Source organism: Lethenteron reissneri, chromosome 10 (assembly GCF_015708825.2).
Source record: "Lethenteron reissneri isolate LAM-NWPU_2019-01 chromosome 10, ASM1570882v1, whole genome shotgun sequence".
In the NCBI taxonomy this organism is placed as follows: domain Eukaryota; kingdom Metazoa; phylum Chordata; class Hyperoartia; order Petromyzontiformes; family Petromyzontidae; genus Lethenteron; species Lethenteron reissneri.
This window is the reverse complement of record NC_083788.1, coordinates 11,935,672-11,963,026: the sequence shown is the minus strand read 5'-3', so window position 1 is coordinate 11,963,026 and position 27,355 is coordinate 11,935,672. Positions and strand designations below refer to the sequence as shown.

At 45.2% G+C, this 27,355-nt stretch overlaps 2 protein-coding genes across 2 annotated transcripts; both read left to right on the top strand.

Annotated features, from left to right (window-relative positions):
• Nucleotides 1–1,703: 1,703 nt before the first annotated feature.
• Nucleotides 1,704–5,657, top strand: LOC133340617 (cyclic AMP-dependent transcription factor ATF-4-like). Its single transcript, XM_061548987.1, has 3 exons — nucleotides 1,704–1,843; nucleotides 3,718–3,924; nucleotides 4,364–5,657. Exons 2-3 carry the CDS (start codon nucleotides 3,828–3,830, stop codon nucleotides 5,371–5,373), a joined length of 1,107 nt encoding a protein of 368 aa, XP_061404971.1. The 5' UTR covers nucleotides 1,704–1,843; nucleotides 3,718–3,827; the 3' UTR covers nucleotides 5,374–5,657.
• Nucleotides 5,658–10,523: 4,866 nt separating this feature from the next.
• On the top strand, nucleotides 10,524–23,233 carry LOC133340677 (retinal cone rhodopsin-sensitive cGMP 3',5'-cyclic phosphodiesterase subunit gamma-like). The gene is made up of 4 exons (XM_061549076.1): nucleotides 10,524–10,643; nucleotides 19,153–19,330; nucleotides 21,374–21,414; nucleotides 21,673–23,233. The coding sequence occupies exons 2-4, from the start codon at nucleotides 19,191–19,193 to the stop codon at nucleotides 21,747–21,749; spliced, it is 258 nt and encodes an 85-aa protein (XP_061405060.1). The 5' UTR covers nucleotides 10,524–10,643; nucleotides 19,153–19,190; the 3' UTR covers nucleotides 21,750–23,233.
• Nucleotides 23,234–27,355: the final 4,122 nt, after the last annotated feature.

The window sequence follows — 27,355 nt, the reverse complement described above, 5'->3', positions numbered from 1 at the left end:
GGTCGGCTTTGTTGTGACGATGAAACAATGTTAAATAATATATAACAATAAGGTCACAGTAACAAAGACAGTGTGCGGACGGCCGCTGTGTTGTTTGCGTGGGAATGTTTAGAGTTAAGTTGACGCTCGCGGGGTTTGTTTGGCAACAAAGATGCAAAAACAAAAACAACTTTCGCTGGTTTTGAGACAGATCGTGGTGGTGGTTTTATAATTCAACTTGTTTGAACAACAAAAACCATACTCAGAATTATATTGAAGGATGATGTTTGTATCACTGTCAACATTACGGCCTCATCATGCGTCGTTAATGTAAAATATATTCTAGATTTGAAGCTTTCGTGACTGCAAGGATTCGTACTCTTTAAGTTATTTCGGTAAAGTCATGTAGGTAAAAATAAAAATAATAGACTGATTAATAACGGTCTTGTTGACATCCAGCTTTGTGATGTGTGGCTCTGGTTTCTTCTTTGATAGGAGGTTGAATTTTGAGATCAAGTTAGCTTTGCATGTGGTCGACATTGAGTCAGCAGAAGCAGCAGCAGTCATGTTATCAACGTTGTTCCAAACAGAAGGGGACATTTCTTGTGTTAACATTAAATGTGTGTTTGTAAGAGAGTCTTGTCTAAATGATCGAGTCAACAAGACCGTTATTAATCAGAGTCTATTATTTTTATTAGTTATTTTTACCTACGTGACTTTACCGAAAAAATGTAAAATATACTCTGGCTGGTTAGAGTCAATGGGAATTAATTGAGAATGTAGTTTAATTCTTACACGAATACGTCAGTAGGGAGTGATATCTTAATCGATTCTGAGGGATGAGTCTTCTTCACAAACCCCCATTGACCAGCGTGGTGAAGTATGGTCAAATAATTCTAGATTTGAAGCTTTCGTGACTGCAATGATTCATATTCTTAGGTTTTTTCGGTAAAGTCACGTAGGTAAAAACATTAAAAAGTAAAATAAAATATTATTTTATTATAATAAAATATTTTATTTTACATTAAAAAGTAAAATAAAATATTATTTTATTATAATAAAATATTTTATTTTACTTTTTAATGTTTTTACCTACGTGACTTTACCGAAAAAACCTAAGAATATGGTCAAATAACCCCCCCCCCCGTGTGGGAAGCCTTCATCCATCAGCGAGTGGATTGACAAAGGGATGTCAACAATTATATTCGTTAGTAGCTTTTGGTATATTAACATTATAGGGGGAGAAATAACTTATGTAAGGAACAATAATGTAGTGTTTGAAAATGATAACGTCGGGCATTTTGCGCAAAATGAGAGTTCTACTAATCAAGTATAACGTGATGAACATGAAGCAAGAAGGCTGTACGTGTCCGAGAAAATATTAATTCTTATTTGTAGCGCCGGAAATCGCGACTAATCTCGCGTTTTTTTAAATTATAATCTCGTCACGTGTCTCGTTGGCCGCTGCGTTAACCTACATTTTAACACCCAGCGTGTACCTCGGATAAACAAACAAAAAGCCAATTAATCACACTCCTCCTCCGCGTGTATAATTAACGCGAGCATTAACCATTGTTGTCACAAGACGAATCGAATACAATCGTTTTGTCGCGGGACTACTTTTTTTTGTATTGTTGGGCGTAGCTGCGGATGGACACGCATGTGTGTGTGTGCGTGCTGCGGCTCGGGTGGGCGGGGCGTGTGGGGGGGGGGCGGCTGCTATATAAGGCAACGCCCGCGCTCGCGCGCGTCACTTTCCCGCCCTTTTCCCCTTTTGCCGTCAGATTTCGCCGCGATGGCCAACATCTAAGGCTGCGCCGTGACGCCGGAGCAGTGCACCTCGCACACCAGTTGCAAACATGACGTGAGTTCCGCGCAATGTTGCCACCACGATTGTGTTTATTCGTGCGGTGTTGATGCGATTTAAAAAAAAATAATAAAAACTCGCGTTTATAATGCGACGGGAGTTGGGGGGGGGGGGTGTTAATGGTTAAAACGTCTCGCATGGCGGTATCCCGACCAAAATCGTTTTCGCTATTCGGTGGTGGCGGTGACCGAGCTAAGATTGTGTTGTAGAGTGAGAATTGTCGGTGTTTTAAGTTGTGAAACGTCTAAGTGGGCCACGGCGGTACACGTGTCCGTCGAGTCCGACGACCGCATTGACGGGGGGGTGAGGGGGCGTTAAAATTCGGCGTCAAATGTGTAACGTTCACAGGCGTGTTGCGAGTGTCGTCGTTATTAAAATCAAAGCTTAGTAAGCTTTGTTTTATGTAGCGACTCGAGGCGACGTCGTTGTCTAGACACGACGTGGGGGGTGGAGGAGGAGAAGGGGGGGTGGTGCGAACGTCAACGAAGCTTGCGTCAAGATGGCGGGGAGCTTCCTGCTCGCTGCTGTTGCTGCTGTTGTTGTTGTTGCTGTTGTTGTTGTGAAGACGGCGACCCCAGCGGGTTCCTCTTCCCCCGTGTCACCCACTCGCTCACCGTGTCCTTTAGCACCGATATCCAATGTCAAATAACCACTTGCCACCACCACCTACCTTGTTGAATTCTCGAGAGCCATTTCACGTGAAGGGGGGTTGGTGGTGGGGTGAACCATTTTAGTCGCTTCGGCTAAAACGCGTGAGAATAGTGGGTTAAATAGGAGGATAATCGAGTGTACTGCTGCTTCCCCCTAACGTTGTTGAGGTTACCATCGGAACGTATTCGTGACGGAGAAGGAATCTAAACGGTTCTAAAGCGAGACTCCGAAACTTCGTTTGGTTGTGTGACACTTTGAAATGGAGACCCGGGTTTTACCGATTATTTTTTATATATAGAGGGTTACTGGTGTAGTCCCAATCGGTAACGATGTTAGTCTTTACAATGTTGGTTAGAAAGGCCGCGTAACAAAATCTCAATTGTCACCCAATGTGGGATCAAAACACTTGATACGTTTGGATACAAACTCGCACTTCGAGCTTCTAATGCCAAATTCGAAATTCCATAAATTCCTGTCACCCATGAACACATTCAACAGTCCACGATTGTTTTAACAGTCTACATGGTAACAACCCAATGGGGAAACTACCGAGGCGTTAACGCTCAACGACGGAGTCGTTTCGGGCAACTCCAGATTCCGTACGGCGCGAAAGAAGTTCAACATTTAACGCATTAGTGCGCCGTGGGATAAAGCATCGATCCATCCACATGCTTACACAAGTCGATGAAAATGTGAGCCAACTCGATAGGGTGGTGGTGTGGAGAGAGGGTTCTCGATAATGTAATTGTAATAATTCAGAGTTTTCCTAGCACAAAAAAACCCAGCGAATCTTAAAAGAGCTGCGTTGTTTTGAAACACGTGGCTTCTTTTAAGGCAGCCATTTGGACCGTCGCCATTTCGCCATCACCTCTCTCTCCTTTGAGGCGCCGCCCTGTCGCGTAGGGGGTTAGTGGTGGTGGCTATTGGCTGTCTGCCTGCTCTTGGTTGGCTTATCCCCGTGACCACGTGTTTGGTGGATCAAGTGGCTTTGCCGTGTTTGTAAACTGAGAATTCGCCTCTGTGCGCGGGCTTGTCTCATACGAAATTGAAGGCGACGTTGGCGAATATTTTAAAAGTCGTTTAATTTGTTGCCTATGGACTGTGTTTTATAATGCGTGTGTGTAACGTTTGGTTTTGGTAATTTTTCCCCTCCAGATAATGTTTTATTCCACACTTTTACGACCAGTCCTAACGAAATGCGTGTGTCCTTGTCATCGCAGGTCTCTCGATGCATACACCGACGACAGGCTTGCTGCTTTAGACAGCATAAAGATCTTCCATGCTTCGTCACTAAAATCTCCTGAAATTCATCACGAGAAAAGATACAGAAATGATGGCGGAGAACACAACAGCTTTGCCCGCGGAGATATTCCAGGGCCACCGTGGGTCGCCCTTGGAGATGGCTGACGATCCCTTGTCTGGACTCGGTGCGTGCGTTTTTATCGGCCACCCACATTCCTTTATTTCTTTTTTTTGTTCAGGGTGGGGTGAGTCGGGCCAAAAAATTTGAATGACGTCATTGGTGTTTGCGAACGGCCACTGAAGCCCCATGCAGTGTTAAATCGTATTTGTTGATTAGGAATACACGTTTACAGTACTGTAATTGTTTTTCACACAGGTTAAAATGTGATTGTACTTAAATGCATTGGATATGTTTTCCATATATGGATATGTTTTCCATATTTACATTCATGTGGCAGATTACATTTTCCTGCGTTCTAAATAATACACCTGAGCCACAGACCTATGAAATAAGCACTTTTACAGAGCATACTACTACAAGTAAGATTGTATTTCCATCAGTTGTCAATCAAATTTTTCGCTTGTATGGGATTTAAACTCTTTTTTTGTGCTCTTCCTCCACAGTGGTTGACTTTGGACAGCCTGAATGGACGATGGACTTGGACTTCTTGCTTGAGGCAGAGACTGATCATCTGTCGTTCGCAAAGGAGACGGGTCTCTTCCATTCTGGCGGCCTCTGTTTGGACCAGAACCTGGGCCTGACCGATCCAAAAGCAGAGCCCCTGAACCAGCAGCCTGGGTTTGGTCTAGACAATATGCACCACGAGTCCATTCTTGACATTGGGGATCCTCGGCAAAGCTTATTTAAAATGCAATTTGACACATACCTTCTTCAAAATGATAATTTGCCCACGATAGAACTATTCGATATTGAGGCTAACCTGGGTTCATCCGAGTCTTCAGCCTGTATGCAGTCACCATGCTCTCCTTGCTCTTCAAGCTCTCTCGGCTCTGATCAGGTGGCGCCTTGCACGCCTCCGATTTCGCCCATTTTGTCCCCATCTTCAGAGTACTGCACTGATGGGGACAGCCCATGTGAAAGTGTACCCCAAGAGATTCTACTTGTAATTAAAGAGCCCGCAGCACCAGATTTTGATTTTGAGATGTCCTACTTGACAGAGAGTGAGGCAAGCCCTGAACACACCTCTGCTGAAGAAGGCGAAAGCTTTGACTCCAAAGATGAAGTCAAAGTGGAAGTTGTCGTGCCACGTGCGGAGACGACACCCAAAAAGTGCAGGCGCACGCCATACAGCGGCATGCCTAAGCGCGGCGGCGGCGGCCACGCTTTCCCCAAAGTTAAGTTGGTCTCCGATTCCTGCCCGTCGTCCCCCGAGGCGAGCGATTCGCCTGCGGGCGAGGGCAGGTTTCAGAAAAAGAAGGATCAGAACAAGACGGCCGCAACGCGCTACCGGCAGAAAAAGAAACAAGAACTTGAAATTCTGCAGGTCGAGCGAGATAAGCTTGAAGACCGTAACCGTACGCTCAATGAAAAAGCCGACTCGTTGAGTCGAGAAATTAAATATCTGAGAGATCTAATGGCTGAAATTCAGATGGCCCGTAGCCTCAAAAAATGATCAGTTTTTTTCGTTCTGGTTTTTTTAAATGTAGTTGCAACTATTTAATACCACCTTATAATCGGTTTTTCCAACACTGGCAATGTCATCATAACCATTTTATGTTTAGCTTTAGAGTAGTGACTGCGCTTGGTGTATTTCGGCACTTAGTTTATAAACTGGGGTGGCTCTTGATGTTGCGTTATCTTGGCTAGCTTTGTGTATTTATGCATTTTTATTCGTCTTCGAAAAGAATAGTGTGGTGTCATTGATCTATCCTGTCAATAAAATTGGCCCTGACCTAATGCTTGTTTACATTGTGTTTAATGTTTGTATGTTAAATATCACTTCAGATTTGCAAGCACATTTATTTTTAATTCTTTAACCAGAATTTAATTTATGTCAACGCCCTCACTGCACCCTAAGCTATACTTAATATGGTGCCTTTAGGCTTTGCATTCTGAATAATATATTTCATTAAGGGAGTAAATGCATACGCATAGATTGTCATGGTTTTTAAGCATAAGCTGTCCAGATTGGTGACGGGGGTGGCACAGTACATCGCTGGTGCAGCAGCAATGTTCGCATTGGGACTTGGAAATAAAGTAGGTAAGGCCTTCAGTAACTGGTAAGTACTGTACAGTACACTGGATATGAAATCCAGGTCACCGGTTCCATTTCACCTTTAATTGCGGCAGTTAAAAAGGCATCCCTGCACCAAAAAAGCTCGTGAAAGTGCTTTACATTCAGAGAGCATGAGTATAAACGGGGATTGATGTGACATGCATTTGCTTTACTCATGTGCTTAAACGTAGGCAAATTACACTTATGGAATGCTTTAGAGACTGGAAACAATTTAGAGGCGAATGAAAGACAGCAATAGAACCCACGGCTGTGAAACTTGAACTTTGTTCTGCCCATTCTTCTAACGAGAGCACATTGACAGAAAGGGGTAAACCAACGAAAACTCGATCTTACTACTCGGGCCGCCATTCACAACACAAGGCCTCACAGAGCTTCAGTTAGAGAACAGGACCCAACCTTTCACAAACATAGCTGAATAAAGCATTGGTTAAACATCCTTAGGGCATTATTTAATATCAGTTCCAACAGTACATTTAATTAAGACAAAGATGCCCCGTATAGCCATGGACTTTCGGGGCAAGGTGCAGTTAGCGAGCACCTATTTGAAGACCGGCACGGTACACGAGGGAAGTGGGTGGCCAGCACCACGCCCGACCACCTTTGTCTTCCGAGTGACGATGTCTACACATCGCACAAGGTACAGCCAGCATTTGATGCTGAGTTCTCCTCGGTGGGGAGGGGGGTCTAAGACTGGTTCAGATGTTCGTCATTGGGGTTGGGGGCCGTCCATAAATGACGTCACGCGATTTTGGACGATTTTTTACCCCCCCCCCCACCTCGTCACACGGCGTCACAAAAAGTCAGACCTCCCCTCAAATATGACGTCACAAAGCTCTGCACCCCCCCCCCCCCCAATAATACATGCTTCAAATCGCTTTAAACTATTGTCATTGTAGTGCGTATTTAATGTGGCGCTGCACTCTGATGTTGTAGGAGAAAGCATTGATTAAAAAGTATATTTAATTAAGTAGAACGTGTTGTCTATATTTATTTAAAGTTGCGCATTTGATGTGACGTCACATTTCTAAACTCCCCCCCCCCCATGTCACACATCGTCACAAATGTCTGACTCCCCTAGGTGCGTGACGTCATTTATGGACGGCCCCTTGGCTGTCAGCACGGAACCGAAGTCTGCTTGCACGGACTGTCACTATCGATTCTGGCCACTAGGTGGCTACGGAGGCTCTTGATGAGCTTTGTGATGACACACCAGCCAAATGGGCACACAAACCTGCTCAGTGTAAAATACATATTTGCTGCGTGCTACAGGTATTTCAAAACGTGTTGCCATCGATCTGGAGCGCCTTACGTGTTCGTTTAGAACGTGTGAATACGCGAGAGGAGCACAGACGTCACGCCGCTCGTGTGGGTTTTTGAACATCTTTCGCAAGCCGCCGAGACGGATCTCCGTTGAGAAAGGAAGAGAGGCCGGTCAGCACTTTTCAAATTGACTGACTGTCTAAAGGCAATTGAAACGCACGTGCCCACGATGCCAGCAGCTCGTCTGTGGCAGCAATATCTGAAGGACAAACCCATCGTGGACCCAGTGTGAACTTTGTAAAGGTTGGGAGGGAGACACGGTGTGTGTGTGTGCGCCAGATGGATTGAAGGCTTCAATTGGTGGGTCCTGACTGTGGGGCAGGTGATTACGCCGGCACTTTGGCTAGAATCCTACCCCCCCCCACCCCACAATGCCGCACGCCTCAAACCTGTAAACAGAGGTATGGCAATGCCACCCATTCATTCCTCCCAGCAAATATGTTGCTAAAAAAAGTCCGTGTGGATTTCGGCGGAATGTATTCTGATACACGTTTTTTTACATTTATCTATCCGACAAACATTTAAATCGTAACATTGGCTCACTTGTCTTGGATAATTCCAAGGGGGGGTTAGTGAAGAACTTTATAATAATCATTACATATTCAGCCAGTTTATCCACTTCTGCATGGGGTTCTCCAAACACCATGTCAGCCGTGGGGCTTGTTTGACCATACTTCACCAGTGCGCGTCAGGGTGGCTCTTGGACAGGTTCAGGTAGCACTCACTGCTCATGCCAGCTGTGGCAGTGAATGGAACTCCGGTTGCAGGGTTCATAGCGCAGTGCGATAACCACTGCTCCTTGACATACACAGTCGTAAAGATTTACGATTGCCTTAAAACAGGCGTGGGGAACGTCTGGCCCGCGGGCCGTATAAGGCCCGCAAAACACGATTGGTCTGGCCCTGCCAAGGCAACCGCAAGCGGGATTCGAAATTCAATAAATCTAGGAGCAAACCTGGAAAAGCAGTTGCGAGTAGCAACAACATCATCAATACCAGCTAACATCACACACGCCTCGCCAAAGAGAAGCAGTCCCAGCCGTCACACTAGGGGTGAGTGAATTAAATATTTGACCAAATATAACGGGCTAATTTTTAAGTTGATAATTTTGTATGGCTCGCGAATGATGTTATAAATATCCAAATGGGCCTTGGCAGAAAAAAAGGTTCCCCACTCCTGCCTTAAAACAAATCTCCTGAGTTTCCTAGAAATCATGACTACACACTTTGTGTCGTGACTATTATTTTTGCGCACACGCAGATTTTTCGCAGGCAATATTATTACGATTCACGATAGATTTATTTTGGGCTAGGCTACGTGAAGATCTGACCAAGTTTGTGTGCTTAATAATAATGTTCATTTGTAACGCGCACAATTTTCACTTGCCCGAAGGCAGCAACCATGAGGCGCTCCACTACGCAACACAGCCAAAACATATATACTGTATATAACGGTCTCAATCGCAAACGCTTAACGCGCCAATTATCGCTTCAACATAGCTCACCGCTAAATCGAGGAACAATTCTCAGAATCGACGTTGGGCAGAACCATTACATTTTGTAGTTTGAAACCCCTTCACTGCTTACTTATAGTTGTGACTATAATCGCGAGAAGTTTAGACCCCCTGGCTTTAGCTCAAGCCTTCTATTTCTCGAGAAATGTGCTCTTTAATCCCTGGCCACATACGTCAATAAGCGATTAGAGGTGGTGCACGTGTGCCGGTCGTGGGGCAGCAAAAAGCTACGGGTCAAGAAGGCTGTATCCTGTAATCTGTGAAATCTCATCGCCTTATGTCAAGCCACAAGCATCTGCAGAGAAAGTGGCGCAGATCACACACATCACATACAGTGGTGGTGGTGATGCTGGAACATTGGTGGCCATGAATAGAAATGGAATAAATTGGGGCCCAGATTTTTCAATGTATAAACTCCGAGCGAATTCACAGAAGAGAAATAGTGAAATGCGAGAGAGAGATGGTGATATGAGAACAATTCACACAGCAGATAGGGGCAGTAGTCTTCTTCTTACATATGGCGTTTGAAAAAAACGCCACAGGGCTACGATTGTTTTAGTTTATTTTGTAATGTATTGCACGTCACCAGAGTATCTGAGTGGAGTCCGAGAGGTCGAGTGAGAAGAGAGACACGGATGAGAGATGTGGCGAATGATGTAGACAAGTGAAACGTGTGCTAGATGGGAGAAGATACAAACACGAAAATGATGATACATATTGAATCGCCTTTACTGTCAAGAAGCTCGTGGTCTTTGTTAGGATTTTAATTCGTGGAGTAGTCGCGAACCACAATGCTACCACAGAGTATTATTGTTTCGTGAGATATTTAATGATCTGTTGTTTTACCAATATCCAACTAACGAGTGAGTTTGAAGGCAATTATGAATTATCTCTGTCCATCTGTAATGTGGGCCAGGTGACACGATCACTCTCCTAGTAAAGAAGACCCAATAACCACATGACCCGATTGAAAACAACCCAAACTGATCCAAGGCTTCGCCCAAAACTTGGGAAACCCAAACCACAGCAAACGTGATTCTTTGCAAATGCATAATTAAATACTTCAGAAAATAAACGCATGGCTGGAAATAATCACATAATACGTGTGATTTGTCCAAGATTCTTTATGGTTACATAGTACAAGTGTGGGAGGCGTGAGGTGGCATGTATGTACCGTACGTTGAATTTCTTTCGCACCGCACGTAGCCAACCGTGCTAATCGGAGGTGCGCGGGAAAAGACAACAAACTAAACACAATAAAGCAGTTTTTAATTAAACTAATTTACCAAACTGGATTTTAAAAGTGCATAGCTCCCAGGGTATCGAAGCATAGGAAGACACCAGGGGTTGTCTCCCAGGGGTATTGGAGCATAGGAAGATATCAGGGGTTGTCGAGTTCATTGAAACGTGCGGTTTAGACAGGTTTCCATTGCACTGTAATCCGTAATGTGTTTGTGCGGGTGTCAACCGGAATCGTTTTGTGCGTAAAATACTTTTGGAAAAAAAAGTGCATTGCTCCAGCCCTTTCCTCATGGTGGTGAGTGGGTTCGATGGGGTGGTGAGAGGGTGGTGAGGTGGGGGGTGACGGGGGGGGGGCATGTGGGATAGGGGGCACCGGGAAGCAATGGGATTTATGTTGAGATTTCACGCTGGGGGCCGGCCCCCGTTATCCGAGTCGCAGGGTATTTTAAGGCAGAGATTAAAACCGCGCAGTTCATTTGACCAAACTGCAGGCGCTCCCGCGCGCACGGCGATCGGCCGCTCGTTCCTCCTCGTTGCATCTCCGCGTTCCGACAAAACATTTATCGGCGAGGTGAGTTTGGTTAGGAACGTTGTCGGCTCGCTGGTTCAGCAGTTCCACTGCTGGGTTTTTTTTCCGCCGGAGGACGACCGCTTGTGTTGCGATCGAAAACGTCGTGATGTATTATTTTTTGTTTTATTTTATTTTTCTACCTACGTGACTTTACCGAAAGAACCAAAGAGTAACGTTGTTATTATATATTAAACAAATATATATACGGATTGTTTGTTTTAACTTGACGAGCTATGCGAGCTGGTATGAGTATTTGGAGTAGCATTTGGCTCCGGTGTCTAAATGTGTGGGTTTTGAGCGTGTACTTTAATAGAATTTGGCTAAGACGATACAGCCAAAGAGATGGCGTTGCACACATTCCAGAGAATAAAATACCGTAGGGCAAAGTCCATGTGTAGGGATACATCGACAATAATGTACAATGATTGTGTTAATAGTGTACAGCATACTCTTGATGAGGATTGCTTGTGTTGCGATCGTGATTTGTTTTATTTTATTTCTACCTACGTGACTTTACCGAAAGAACAAAAGAGTACGGATGCCTGCAGTCACGAAAGCTTCAAATCAAGAATGTATACAGCACTTTGTAATTCCGCTGTTGCAGGAAGGTTTCCTTCCCCACACTCTCGGTCACTGGAGGCTCTTTAACCATTCATCACCGCGCTGGGCAACGCTGTTTAGTGAGGAGGATGGGGCCTGACGTTCAATATAAAACTCGCCGCTGACGTTGAGCCGGACAACAGCGTTCCTTTAACTGAAGCATCATCAAAGCAAATATAAATTTAGAACGTAAGAGGAGTCAATGTTTTTTGTGTTTCTGGGGCTATAACTAAGATAAGAAACAGATTTTTTTTCATTGTTTCTTCCTGAACTTATTTAGTCTGTTTCCAGCCTTGGTATATCTGGCCAATTCGAGTTCTCAAATGTCCCACGCACACAGCCTTAATAGAGTGCGGGCAAAGAAGGCGCCTAAGGCTTTACCGCCTCTCCGGCGATCTGGCGAATTTACCATGAATTTGGCGTCGCGATTAGATTGCCAAGAATAGAGATGGTTGCGCTCCATATCTACTATCTCATTCGTATTCTCGCTCTCGTGCACGCTCTCTCATTTGTTACAATGGTTTTGTCCCCAATGGTCTAAATGTAACATCTGCGCATCATTATTGATTCTCGCGTGCACTCGATCAGATGCATCTATCGTGAGCATAATTTATTTTAGTTTTATCTCGCCCCTCCCCGCCGCGATATCAGCATCAGCGCACGAGTTAAAGAATCCAGTTGGATTCGGAAATTCGTAGTTCTGCATTTTGGCCAAAGAACAATCCGCAGAAGACGTCACACCTCCGAAACTAAATTGGGTAACTTGCTACAACACGCTTTTCCGTGCGGCAAATGCACATTGCGTTGATTTGAAACAGCGGAAGAAGTTTGGAAGACGTTTCAGACTTGGCGACACCAAAGAAACTGGAGTAACAGAACTAGGTGACTGACGTGGTAAATTTAAAATCGCTCTAACTTTTCAACTTGTGCTGCTAGCAATGTAATTCTTTCACCAGAGTACAATTGATATCCTATCTATAGAGTACAGGCTATAAAAAAATACTCCAATACATTTTATTTTGACATTTAATTATATGAAAAGCAGAGTACAGTCTGTTCCCCTATAATGTCGCGTGTTTTCACGACGCGAATTGGATATAACGCGACGAATGTATTAGGGAACACATTTATTATATAACGCGGATGCCAATTGGATATAACGCGATTCAGTGAACAGAACTACGTCACCGCGCGAGTTGGAACTAAGCGGGTTTCCACTAAGCCGCGGCAAGGCATCACACGAGGCGGGATGCTGCTGGATACTTCTAGATGCTACTCACGGCGCCTCAGTTTCTGTTCAGCATCTCACGTGTCATCGCGGACGGGTGCTCTACCCGATATTATCTCTATATTATAACGCGAATTGTACATAACGCGGTGTTCTTCAGGCAAGCAACGACCGTGTTATAATGGAACAGGCTGTACTTTTAGCACTGCGAGCGTGGGAGTATTGTGAGAAGAGTGTGGAAATTATGGCTTGTATATTACTTTACATTGCATAGAAACGTGTTCTCGACTCGTGCTTACACTTTGCATATAAAACTACAGCTCTTTTTTTTCGTATAATTTATCGAGCATGGGGCGTTCTTTCCCAGTCATAAACTCACTGCGTGTGAGAAACCCATGGGTGATTAAGACCCAGGATGCACACACACCCGAGCGTATGAGCCGTCTCGGCTCCCGTTGTATGTACGTATCTTTGGGGCCCTTTTTTGCCAGTATTAAAGAAATAATGAGGAATAATAATAATAGGTTTTATCCTTTCTGGAAATAAAACAGGGGGTGTTCAGATGTTCAAACGCCAAATATAAACCTTTTACAAGGCATCGAGTCTCCATTAACCACACGTACTTGTGGCAAAACATGAAAACACGCACGCTCTGATAACACTGTGTAATGCATAAATATTTTGTTCCTGGGTAGTAAGTGTTATTTCCTCATGCTCGTGCCTCAAAAGTACAGAAATTGGCTGTTATACCCCACAAACTTTGCTTTTGTGACCAGGACAGTGATATTTTGAAATTTACCCTTTTTCAATGAAAATATGGGCGAATTTGTGTCTTTTCGTTCACGTATAGTCAGAAAACAACAACATATGAATCTAAATTAACATGTATTTATACTAAAGTAATACAAACATGCCTGTATTGAAGTGGTCCCACGTGGCATCGAGTGACATCACTTCTGCAGGCACGAAGACTCCTTAAATTTATTACGAAGCGTAATTGATGAAAGAAAAATCCAAAATTATCCACAAAAAATGTCGAGTTGCAGTTTGTTCTCCCTATAATGCGGTAATTTGCGTTACTCAAGGACACCACGTTCTGTAAAAATTGCGTTATAATGAATAAGCACAGTCCGCGATAACGCGTGAGATGCGTACGGAGGCTGAACAAAGATCTCAGACGCGTGGTGGGTAGCATCTACAAGCATCCAGCAGCATCCCAACGCCTTTTGTGATGATGCATACCTGTCAACCCCTTATCAGTGCCTACCTTTATTACAGACCAATTCAGACCTTATTGGTCACCCGTGCCCTTATAAAATCTCAACGTTCAACTGACAAAGCCCCATCACAAGGGAGAAACACAAATAAATAGACAATTTATTTTTGCCCGCATTGAAACGGCTGTACGCAGTATGGACCTGAAAACTAAGTTTCCCTGTACAACAATACGGGGTAAACCGTGTGGGTTGATAGGTATGGATGATTCTACGCCGAGGCAGCCGTACAAACCGCTTATTCCAACTCGCACAACGCAGTTCTATTCGCTCAATCGCGTTACATACAATTCGCATCCGCGTTATAAAAATACGTGTTCCCTAAATACATTCATCGCGTTATATCCAATTCGCGTTATAGGAGACCAGGACGTGTGCAAAATATTTAAAATCTGAAACTCATTTCTCGTGCGTTTACATTATTTTTTATTTTCTCTGCCTGTTTCAGTTGCATGTCGGTGAACTAAAATATCTCGAGGGGGTGGGGAGGGCAAATGAGACAGAGCCCAAGCCCCCAATCACCCCCAGCTTGCTCCGTTAGACCGAGGACTGCGCTCTGGCAAGCCGTCACACCTGGCAAGCCGTAGCATGACCAAGGGCATCCGTGAGACAAACCTCCCCCCCCCAACCTCTCTCTCCTTAATCTCTACGGGCATTAACAAAATCAGAGAGACGACTTGAGTGGGTTTAGGACTCAGGATCTCATCAACTGACAGCAGCGTTCAGCCCAGTGTACCGCTGTCAGTCGGGACACGGAAGAGCCGGTGCGTTCTTCTTTTTTTTTTGTCAAACGTTTATGTTACTGTCCGAGCCAAGGTTGCTTTTCTATCGACCCCTCTGCCCCAATTGGCAGTGTCTTTGACTCCCACTGCCTCCCTCACCCGCTCCGTTTTTACCTCCAGCCGGTTTCATGGCTACTGGATGCGTTCTTTCAAGTCGTCCAGTAGCACTTTTAAGTTTGCCGGATGGCGAGGGATCACAGGGGAATCCAATTTCAGTGTTCGTGTTGAAATGTATGCGTGCATGCACGTTGAACTTCTTTTGCACCGCACGTAGCCAACCGCGCTAATCGAAGGTGCGGGGTGGAGGGGAAGGACAACAAACTAACACACACTAAAAAGCACTTTTAAACAAGCGAGTTTTCAATATTGATAGTAAGTTTTCAATCGTGTACTCGGTTTGGCCAGAGCCATCTTTAGCCAACGGAAATGTCCTGGAGTTTTGCTTCACAATTTTTATTTTCTTTCACCACGAGAAACATACAGAGGGGAAAAGATTGGACACAAGTCACACGGGAGGGGAAGAAACAAGAACCAAACCGAATATGAGTTGCGCGAGGGATGTCAGCCAGGACAAGACGAACATCGTTGTCTAAGGCTACACGAGGGAGGTGGGGGGGGGGGAGATTGAAGCCAGTCTCATCAAGAGGTCCAAAAAAATATTCCCCCCCCCTCCCATATAAAGCCGTCGATCGTTCGTGATTCCTTTAATCTGCGCGCGGTATGTTAACGTACGTAATGTGACTTTAACGGGAGCCAATCGAGCACGATAGGATGTATCTCGACAGATAATTTATTATATGTAATCAGTGCCTGCCGAGGTGCAGGGCAGGCAGAAGGGTTTACCAGGGCATCCTGCTCGTTCGAACCTGTGTGGTGATGTTTTCCCCCCAGATTCATATTGTTGAGGGAGTGGGGGGGGGGGGAATGTAGAGGCGGATTTCCCACGATGGAACGAGCTTCAGTCATGCTCCACGGCCACGTGTGGTGTGCGTTGGCTGGCGCATCTGGAAAGCGATTTGTTGTTGGGCTGGTGGAGAAACTCATCAAGTGCTTATTTACATCGAAAGGCCAGATGCAAAAAATTTAAAGCAAGTATCATGCATATTCTGATCACAGCGGCCATATGGCCGGCTGTCTTACTCGGTTGCAGCAGCAGCAGCAGTAGCAGCAGGACACGTAACGTGACACGAACGACTCCTCCCACCTCCCCTCTTCGGTTTGTTCAAGGGAAGAAAAAAAAAGATGGACAAAACGCATTGACCGGCGGAGCTGATAAACGGGCATAACAAAAAAACCGGTCGAGTGAAAGATCACTGGGACGTGTTACGGAAAAGTTTACTGCCACGGCCATGTTCATGTGCACAGATGATTTAAAAATCTGGGATTTGTTGTTGTTTACAATAGTAAAAAAAATGTTTGTTGTTACAACAGTAGATGAAAAAAAACATTGTGTGCTTTCATTAAAAGAGACGTTTGATTAATCGCGCGAGGTCGGAGCTTAAGATCTGTCACCCGTTGCGCGGCGCTGAGCAACTCATTACATTAATGGATTTGTTCGGCCGATTTTCTTGCCAAATTTAGGGCAAAAATCCGGCTGACCTTAAAATTCCATTTACGTGAAAAGATTAAGTGGCGCGCGTGTTGTGCCAGGCGCTGCTGTAATCTCTGCTCTTTCGTGGCTTTAAATTAAATTAGCGAGATGCGTCGCAAAGCCGGGTGAAGTAATTGCGTCTTTTAGCCAACACAACAGAGTCGACGATTGCGCAGCTTGTTAAGCCCCGCGGTGGTGAAGCATTTCAAATAAGCAAAGTACCGGAACGACATCGAGAAGAGCAAGCGCTTAATTTACGGCAAATTGCCACGTTAGAAGGCACGATTGCTTCAAGCGCACATATTCCCCGTTTGTGCGTTATTTATTTTTGTAAATTTAGATTTACACCGGGAAAATATCGTATTAGTGGCAAGTTGCCTTGGCGCAACTTCTAAACACGAAGCTAAATTTGAGAAAACGAGGAAAGAGTTTGTGGCCCACAATGTATTGTATTACCGTATTCTCTGGATCATTGGACGCACTTTTGCCCCTATAATGTAAAGCAAGAGTGCGGGGGTGTTGTGTGTGACCGTATTTGTATCATTGACACCGCGCATATTTTTGGGGTTCGTTTTACCTTTCTAGAGCGTCTAATAATCCAGAGAATTTGGTATTATACTGGTAGGAACCTCCTGGTTACACCAGTCCACAGGGGATTATTGTGTCCGTCCGTCGTGCAGGGAGGGGCTGGGTGGGGAGGGAGGGGCTGGGTGGGGAAAGTGGGGAGAAGCTGGGTGGGGAGGGTGCGGCTGGGTGGGGAGGGGAGGGTGGGGAGGGGCTGGGTGGGGAGGGTGGGGAGGGGCTGGGTGGGGAGGGTGGGGAGGGACTGGGTGGGAGGGTGGGGAGGGGCTGGGTGGGGAGGGTGGGACTGGGTGGGGGGGTGGGGTGGGGCTGGGTGGGGAGGGGCTGGTCACCCCGTGGTGCCCTTATAGTCGGGCATATTTGCGGAATACACCACGCCGCCGTTGACCCTGGCCATTGAGCAACTCAACGTTCCTACCAGCTCCTTCCGCAGGAATGTGTTTTTTGTCATTGGTAGTGCATGAGAATCCACCCAGATATACCGACTTTAGTGATGCCAGTTATTTTTTACAAGCTCGCCATAGCTTTCAGAGGAACTGAAGTTACATTGTAAATAAAGACGCACTAGAGCACACTACCTTCTAGATCGTGAGATACTCAACCATCCAAGAACTAACGGTTACCGAAACTTATGCTCAGCCGACAACCCATAATTCCGTGATCTCTAATCTCTGATCAAGTGATTGTGGCTTGAAACCGTATTCTCCTGCGCCTCAAACTTGTAGGGTCATTAAACCAAATAAAGAGTGCGCTTTCTCATGGGGGAGAATATGGTAATATGCAGAGCCGTCTTCCAGAATATTTTGAATTGATGAACGGGCTGCTTTATAATGGAGAAAGGTGTCTTAGTCTTGAATAAGATTCTGAATGGGTGATGGTGTCTCCTGTCCTCTGTGTGGTCACATAGTTAACATCTCGCCACGGTGGTGAGATATCAACTACCTCACCTGGTGTTCGATATCGACCCAGACGCCTGCATGTTTGGAGTTTGCATGTTCTCCCCGTGGTCGCGTGGATTTTTCTTCAGGTCCTCCAGTTTTTCCTCTCCACATTTAGAATCAACATCACGCGTTTCAAGAATTTGGCTGCTATAAATTTCCACGCTATAATTTGTGTGACCAGGTCACTTATGAAAAAAAGCTAGATAGCTCAGTGGGCTTCACCTGGTAAAATTAAACGTTAATAGTTTAGTTTTAGTACTGCTACGAAGGAACCATCTTCCCGAAGATGAGTATTGCCAACTCGATTAAACTATGCCTTCTGGAACACGACGTATTTTTTATTTAAAATACAGGTGGTGGTAACGTTTGTCGTATGCACATAGTATACAGCAATTGAGGGGACTCTTAAGTGGTGGTAGGAAGTATTCTGTGGTCTATTAGGTGGCATCGACGACATTGGCCGTGGCGACCTTTTGACACTCGCCTGATGATGTATTAAAGGTGTTATTTGAAAACTTGAGTGGCCACTTTCAAATGTGAGTTACGTGGGCGTTCACTGTAACGAATGGGGAACACCCACATCAATAACATAATTACCCAAAATATCCATCCACACTCTCTCCCACGCACACAGTCACCTTAATTATTATACACCGCACGTGTATAAATACACCGCCTATGACCAAATCAGCCAGAACGTGTCTCATTTTCATACCTCGGAAGCTCCGACTTGAGCCAGAGGTCGCAAACGGGTTTTGATTCCTTACCCGTACCCGGCCGCACCAGGGTCGCAAATGGGTACCCGTACCCTACCCGATACCCGGCTACCCATACCCGGCCGGGTACGGGTAGGGTACGGGTATCGGGTACCTGATTGCGACCTCTGGGATGAAGCCATGTTGCAGGCGCGGGTGGGTTGATTCTAGGAACTTGAATTGTGAGAAGAGACAAGACGTTGGGAAATGAGTGACAAAAGGTTACTCACCAGTGACTCACGGCCTACCCGTACCCGGCCGCACCAGGGTCGCAAACGGGTACGGGTAGCCGGGTATCGGGTAGGGTACGGGTATCGGGTACCCGGTTGCGACCTCTGGCTTGAGCCTGGCTGGTGCTTCAACGGGTCACCAAAATTCATGCCACGTTGCCCAGAGACGGCCGCTGTCTGCTACCACGGTGGTAGTCAGCAGAGGGCAGTGCAACAAAAAAAAATCTACAGTTCTGTGCTGTTGCGCTCCCCTAACGGCCGAACTAACCTACGCCGACCTGCATGGTGACGTATGGTCACGTAAGTTTCACGGTGTGGTAATGCCCACATCCAGCAGTGGGTTGACAAAATGTGTGTGCACGTGTACAGACCTCATGTCATCACGCGGCTCGAAACGTAACGTTTCATCATCGCCAATTAAAAAGTTCCGAGGACAAAAAAAAAACAGCGTGTTGGAAAACTTGACAGACATCACGCGTGCGCGCACGTTTTTTTTTCCTTCCTTTTTTTGGTTTGTTCGCTGCAGCATTGATTTGCCGAGGTCAGAGTCGGACGAAGGCAAGGATGAGTGCGAACACCTCGAGCACACTCGCCCCTCCGACCACCCACACGGGCCCCACCACCCCCAAGAAAGGCCCGCCCAAGTTCAAGCAGCGAGCGTCGCGACAGTTTAAGAGCAAGCCGCCAAAACCTGGCGTCAAAGGGTACGTGGGAGGGAGGTTGCTTCTCGGGGTTAACCTGGGAGAGGAAAACACATGATAAAAGTACGGCTCAGTTTTGGCCCAGATATGGGACATTTCAATAAGTATAACCCGTAAAAACAAAGTTTTTCACTATAAATCCTTTATATGCGTGGCGGCTCGAGTCCTCTCGTCATCTGGCTTGAGATGGCTGCCACCTATGGGTCAGATGATTGCATTGCACCATTAAGCAATTGGTAATTAAATATAATATTTTTGTCCTAAAAAGTGTAAAATTTTGGAAAAAAAATTTCACGAACATTAATTGTCACGCACAACGAGTCTGTGTGGAAAATGTCAGCTCGATTGGATCACGGGAAGTGGGTTAAAAAACGACCGAAAGATTTGCACGGTCCTAAGCAAGCTAGCGAACTTAATATAAAGGATTTAAAAATGCCAAAGCACGTTCTGTTTCAGATGGATCCGAAAGTATGACGCCACGGGAAATTACGCCACTTTTAAGGTGGTGTCACTTCCACCCCTCCCCTGCTAAATGTAGTGTCACGTGGCGTCAGGTGACGTCCCCTTTGCTAGGCAAAGTCCCAGGCGTGACGCGGTTTTTTTCGGAATTCCATAGGAAAAGAACGTCAGTGCTCGCAAGCTCGGTCAGACGGACTCTCATCCGTGCCGTTCAGTGTCCGATCCAGCCGCCACCACCACCGCCCACCTCCCACTCTGCAGCAGCAGCAGCAGACAGCCGTCAGCCCCCATCCTCGGCCCTCTCAACTCCCTCGGACACGCACGCCGCGTTGGGGCGAACAGCTGTGCCAGCAGATGACCGAGCAAGCTCGAGAAGTGTGAAATAATCTCGAAAGGCTCTGATTTAAATGATCTTAAATTCAGAAAACTATTCGCGAATTGACCTTAACATTTAGAAAATGTTATATCCGAGATTAAAAAAAATACAAACTCATCACGAGTGGTGACAGTTTTAGTGGCCATGGTAATAGGTCACAGGGAGGTGGATGGGTGGCTCAAAGGGGGAGGGATATCGTGCCTTGTTGGAGCTCTAAGCTGGGACCGAAGATATATTCCATGATCGAATCCAGCTACAGCCACCGGCGATTAAACCGGATTCCCAAGCTCAGCGAGTTGATTGTAAAGGCTGGTCCAGATGTCTTGTGACCCCCAATTAATTTACCCCCAACATTTGTTTTCTTTTTGCATATTCACTTCTGTTTTAAATTAACCTTACTTTGGAAAAAAAAATACGTATTAGAAAATTTAATGGGGGTCACAATACACGAGATATCCACAAATAACCCACCATATGAAATTTAGTTTTCAAATTAACTCGGCTTAGATCAAGAATTAAACATCTTCATTGAATGAAAATGAAACTCATTCCAGCGTTTAAAAAAAAAGTGGGTTCCTATTTCGAACACAATGGAAAAATACAGAAAGGCCTTCAACAAGCAGGTTCTGTAGCATCTTGTGAGGGGTGATTCTCTGACGCAAGGTGGTGCACTGCTCAATCAGAAAGTTCTGAAGGAAAATGAATTCGCGTCTTGGCACAACACCGATAGTTCAGTTCTGGCACCACCGAGGCTGATCGGTCAGTAACATGTCCACGACAAGACAGCCGGTGCACTAACAGACGTTACATCGGCGAGGAGGAAGGCCAATGTTACAGTATAGGTTTTATAAATCGAGTACATTTCAACTAAACCATTGCGAGCCTGCGTCTCCGTTGCTTTAGACTCACTCAGAGGGCCGACTGCTGGTGGCAGCAGTCGGCCCTCTCAATGGACGAGCTGGTTAGGAGGCTCGCCCCGCTGAGTGGCGACCAGTATAGTTGACGGCGCGGTCGGCGCTTCGTCCGGATGAGAGATACATTGCATGCCTGCAAAAAATTCCGCACATGTCCAAACGTTCTCAACGTTTGTTTAATGAACGTCCGAGCTGGTGTCTTACGCGTTAGTTGCAATTGTGCGGATGTTAATGCACGCGGTAAAACAAAACAAATGTGAAACTTTGCCGTGAATGCATGTTCCGTTTTTTTTGTAGGTTTGGAGATGAGATTCCAGGAATGGAAGGCTTGGGAACAGGTGTGTTACTTTATTATACACATGGAATACATTTGTTTGCTTAGAGAAAGAAGTAACTTCCTTATTTTTACACAAAACAAATCCATTGCTTGGTAAATATAAGAGGCCGAGACTGGATGCGACTTGAAATGTCCAGAAATACGAAGCATTGGAGCGAATGCCTCGTGACATTGCCTCCATCATGATGACACCGTGTTTATTCTTTTAAAATCAATTTTACGTATTAACCACCGCGTTCCCAAACCCTAACCCCTGCAGACATCACCGTCATCTGCCCCTGGGAGGCCTTCAGCCACTTGGAACTACACGAACTGGCGCAGTACGGGATCGTGTGAAAGACACTCAACTCATCGCCACCACCGATCGTCAACTTCAGCAGCAGCAGCAGCAACACCAACGCTCGCAACGTGCAAAGGGCACGCGCACGCACACCCACGCACGCACGCCCACACACGCACACCCACGCACGCGCACGCACGCACACCCACGCTCGCACGCTTGCACTCTCGCACGCGCACACCGACCCGTAGACAAGCGACGTTACACACCCACACCGCACACCGATGCATGGGGCGCGCCAACCACCCCAAGAACGCGTTACCCGACGCGGTTGCCCTCACTTAAACTGAGAGGGTACACGCATACGCACCGATGCTTCGCACGCACCCCAAGTACACACCCTCCTCCTCCTCCCTCCTCCACGGTTGCCCCTCTGGGTCAGGTTAACCTCGGGACTGAGTCACATGTACTTCTTCCTCGAACAACTTTGCAATGCTGCCAAGATTCCCAAAGCCGACACTGCCGTGGGGGGTCTGATTGGTGCACGCGACCGAGAAAGGTTGGGGGTGGGGGCGCAATCGAGTTGACTTATCCCAAAATATAAACACACGTAATTATTTCTCCGCAACATTTTTTTTAACGTAGAGTCTAAGCTCGGATGTTTAATACATCAGGAACATTTCAAGACGAAATGTGTTCACGTTCGGAGAGTTGTGCGTGTCTATTTTCGTATCTCAGAAACACAATATTTATTTATACTGGAGGAATCCAACAGATGTCAAGTAAGGGGCGGGTCAGAACGTTTCCACACAGTACCAAAGCACACGATAAGAGTCCAAAGTATAAGAAAGGTATATAAATAACTTTAAAAAAATACATATAAACGAAATGATTTGTATCCTATTCTTGGTTCTTTCGGTAAAGTCACGTAGAAGGGAAACAATAAAATAATAAAAATATAAAACAATAAATAATTTTCAAATTTTCTTGCTGTGTTTTCACGCCTGATGATGATTGCTTGTGTTGCAGTCGAAACGTCGTGATAATTTTATTGCTTTATATTCTTATTATTTTATCGTTTCCCTTCTACGTGACTTTACCGAAAGAAGCAAGAATATGAATCCCTGCAGTCACGAAAGCTTTAAATCAATATTTGTATCCTACCAGGTAAAGCCCACTTAGCTATTACCTTCTTTTTCAGAAGCCACCTGGCTGCAATTTATATCTCAACGAAGTGGCTCATCGTGCGGAGGAAATGAAAAAGCATCAAAATAATCTAAACGCATGTTTCTAAACATTTTGACCGATGGATCGTCTGACATTTCATAACCCGGAAGCTGCTCTCACCCGAAATTCTACATCCCACACCACCACACTCAAAGCAGCCCAATGCCATCAAGGGCATCTCTGCAATTGATGCCACATTGAAGCGACCATTTCCAGTCGTCAGCATTGAGCAGGGATGGCCAAGATACGTTTGGGAGATTTGAATATTTCGTGACTGCAAGGATTCATTCTCTTTGTTCTTTTTCGGTAAAGTCACGGCGGTAAAACAATCAATAACATAAAATAAATGAAAACAACTAAATTAAATCACGACGTTTCGGAGGCAACACAAGCTTCCTTTATCAGGTGTAAAAAAGGGCACAGCAAAATAAGTGTAGGAAGCTTGTGTTGCCTCCGAAACGTCGTGATTTAATTTAGTCGTTTTCATTTATTTTATTTTATTGATTGTTTTACCTACGTGACTTTACCGAAAAAAACAAAGAGTATACGTTTCGATTTAAAGCTTTCGTGACTGCAGGGATTCATCTTCTTGGTTCTTTCGGTAAAGTCACGTAGAATGGAAATAATAAAATAATAAAAATAAAACATAATAAAATAATTCTCACGGCGTTTCGGCCACAACGCAAGCAGCCGTCCTCAGGTGACGCTGTCTCCCCGACAGACCTGGTCTTCACCTGAGGACGGCTGCTTGCGTTGTAGCCGAAACGCCGTGAGAATTATTTTATTATGTTTTATTTTTATTATTTTATTATTTCCATTCTACGTGACTTTACCGAAAGAACCAAGAAGAAAGAGTATACGTTTGGGAACCAAGATAGGTGAAATCCGCACCGCCGTAAACCTAGTTTTGTAGGCTAATCTTTCCATTATACTAGTATACATTTGTATCGACAAAGTGGATTGTATTATATGGTTATTTATTTCTTTTCAGTGTGTCTATATTTTCGAGTTTAAATGTCTATTCCCCACCCCCCACCCACCTAAAAAACGTTGGGTTGGCTCTTACATGCGCCGTACACGTATGGTGCAACTATTCGGTGCAAGTAGCGCAATAAGCAAAACGCAGCGATGTGCTGTAGTAAGATTGCTCCTGGAACTTGTTGGAGTATTTTGTTTAAGGTGTATGTAGCCTTTTGAAATCACCTCGCGGAAAATATGAAGGTGTTCGGATTCCAGCGAAATGGAAATGCATTATCGTACGACACAAGACGCACAATAATTGTATCATCCGTTTTTTGCTAAATATCGATTTATCGTGATTATAATTGGGCAATAATTGTTTTTTTTCAGATCGCATTTCCTGACGAAATATTTACGATTACCCACGAATTGAATCTTTTGAAAAGTGTTTTGCAGAATAATCGATGACATGATGGAACTTCGCTCAACTATTTAATCACATCTTGTGTTACTGCCTGCCTGTTCGTTATGCACGTTATCCCTTTTAAAGTTGCAAAGATTGGAATACTCGTGGCACAGGCTTCTGCTGAGTGAACTGCAATTGCAGAGCTTTTAATTCATCTTCATTAGGGATGGAGCACAGCAAAACTAAATATCGATGCAATAAAATTGTGAAATACGACAGAGTTCGGGAATCCTGATATCGCGATTATCGTCATATCGTGGAAATTTATATTGTATCTTGAAATTTTATATTGTGGCAACTATATAATTGTTTAACCCTGGTCAAATGCCTATTTCGTGTTGTTCATAAATATTACAGACTCCATTACAAACAATGTCGTGTTCAGTTTTACTCTGCCTTTGTTATTTGTGTGGTCGGTTCGAGCAAAGTCCACATCGGTGAATGGTTCACAGGTGTTCATGTAAACAAATAATGCCAGATACAGTTCATTCATAGGCTCCACAGACTGACACAGTACAATGCTGCATTAAATCACTTAAATCCAATCTAACGCCTTTTGTAAATGATGAGAAACTCGTGGGACAGAAGAACGAGTGCAGGGTGGAAGCAAGTAAGAGCAAAAATAGATAAATAGACGCAAAAAGGTGCTTTCTACACAGCCAACTACAGCGGGATTGTGACCACCCAATCGGTGCTCCCATCATGCCTTGCATGTCACGTGGCATTGCCATACTACACCTGTGCAATGCTCACCAGCCTTGGTTAAGAACGTTAGACCAGCGACTCGTTAAAAGAGCTATAATTGTGGCAATTTCCTGCGAGTTTTAAAAAAATCATATATACGGAGAGCCTGCGATTTGGTTTATTCACCCTTAAGGCAGCAGGCCCAGACTGTATCCACATCAATCAGGGACCCAGAGCTTGGCCACGCGAAGCCCCCAGAGGCACAAGACAATGATGGCTTTACTGTACTGATGATTCCTAACCAAGAGTGAAACCGGTATTCGGTGGGTTTCATTGTCCTCCCTCCTGTTGCTGTTTAAAATAAATACAACTAAAATATGGCCACAATAAAAAAAGTGTTCAGAGAGGGCGCTGTGTGTGTTGCATGTGCTGCGTTACGAAGCCCCAGAGAGACTTTTTGACTTTGAAACAACTTTTATTGCCGCCAGCAGCAACAGCACTGGAGGCGATTCCGATACGAAACACACAAAGTCACCAGCAAACAAATAAACAAACGCTATAAATCCACGCGCTTTGGCGCTAAGCCCCAAAGAGAGAGAGAAAAAAAAATGTCCCGTATCGCACTCTAGAAAGATTTTAGTCATGGCCATCATAATGATCGTCAGCCATGGTCAATCCACTGCTGGATGAAGGCCTCCACACGCCGTCGCCTTCTTTCTTGATCCCGCGACGCAACAATGCCCCGTAATCCTCACGAAGCAATTTCATTCCAGTCGTGAGCGGCAATTGGTGCAAAGTGACGGGCCATTGTAAACCCGCAGGAAAGTACGTGGCACTCATTCCTCGTGACCATTGCCAAGAAACCCATCCCCAGTATATCAACCCATCGTGGAGAATCTGCTCTCTAACTGAGACCTAATTACAAATGCCCCCTCCCCTCCTTTCGTGATAACTGAGAGGGCGGAGCGCCCTTCACGAAGACGTACAGTGACAGGGCAGCATACCAAGCATCTCAAATCTGAGTCTGACCAAAGGCCAACAACCTTGTCCTCCACCCAGGCAGTCCGGCAACGATTGGCAGAGCAGGAACGCACATCGATGAGAGAGAGGAGCATGGATGTTCGTTTTTTTATTAAATATTTTTTTTATCGAACTTGCACTGTTGTCTGATTATATTCGTTCAAATCTTTGACGCTTTAATATCTTCGGATCTACGAAGACCAACGAAGTGACATTTTCAACACAGGCGCGTTGTCGTCTCGCGTGACAATTTAAGATTTCATTGAAAAAAAATCGGTCCAGGTCCCGCCTATCCTGGGCCTCTTCATGTTTTTTTTTTACTAAAAAATGTATTGCAGCATTCCAAATATATTATAATCATCATCATCATCCAGACAAAATGTAGGTAACAAAAGTTTTTCAATGCACAAACTTTTATTTGCACTCAAAAGTATAAACATGTATTCCTTTGACCCCAGTATGAATCAAATTTGATGTGCTGAATACAAGTGGGTGGTTTCGTTTCGATGTTTAATTGTCCTTATTATGCAAGCCACATCATATTTGATTAATACTGAGATCAAAATAACCATTTTTTCTTCCATTTTTTTGTACAAATAAAAGTGTGTGCATTCAAAAAGTAGTTTTTTTTTAAAACCTGATTTGTTCATGAATTGCTTAAACCCACCTTCTAGACCTGCAGCAAAACACCCCTGTAGCTTCTTTTACTCGTTTCGAAGATAACATGGAGCCCTGCATTCGCGTGCTCACGCCACGGCTGGACTACTCGCTGGAGTAAGAGCCCTCGTGATACCGAAGGGAGTTCTACGAAGGGTATTTGACCTACTAGACTGGCCAGACGTCTTGGAAGAGGTGTTAGTACCCACATTTTACCCTACCACACGCCGCCCGCTCATGTACTCTGGTGTATCACTGCATACTGCTGCAAGAACCGGGGTATTTAGTAATCATGCCCCATTGTTTCAACTGCCGTCGGGAGAATGAACCGGCGATCGATGGACTGCAAGTTCAGTGTTCACCATTGCAAGTGCTGTTGGCGAGTAGCACCTATGGAGGCCGGCAACGGTGTAGGGGGGTGCCTAGCGCCACGCCCGGCCGCCTTTGTCTCCCCCAGCGGCGATTGTTTACACACACGCGACCAAGGTGACCCCCATTTGAGAGGCTGCATACGTCTCGTGCAAGTTCCGCGACGGCTGCGACGGCCACTTCAACAAAATGCTGCCCTCTGCTGACCAGCCACCACCACGACGCGCGCACTGTGGGCGGAGGGTTGACTCAGTCTTCCGGAAGATTACAGCCAAAAGG

Excerpts from the sequence above, each read along its gene's own strand:
- LOC133340677 (XM_061549076.1), top strand. The coding sequence starts at position 19,191 with ATGAGTGCGAACACCTCGAGCACACTCGCCCCTCCGACCACCCACACG. Across the intron at positions 19,331-21,373 it reads CCAAAACCTGGCGTCAAAGG|GTTTGGAGATGAGATTCCAG; the intron begins GTACGTGGGAGG and ends TTTTTTTTGTAG. Across the intron at positions 21,415-21,672 it reads AATGGAAGGCTTGGGAACAG|ACATCACCGTCATCTGCCCC; the intron begins GTGTGTTACTTT and ends TAACCCCTGCAG.
- LOC133340617 (XM_061548987.1), top strand. The coding sequence starts at position 3,828 with ATGATGGCGGAGAACACAACAGCTTTGCCCGCGGAGATATTCCAGGGC. Across the intron at positions 3,925-4,363 it reads CGATCCCTTGTCTGGACTCG|TGGTTGACTTTGGACAGCCT; the intron begins GTGCGTGCGTTT and ends CTTCCTCCACAG.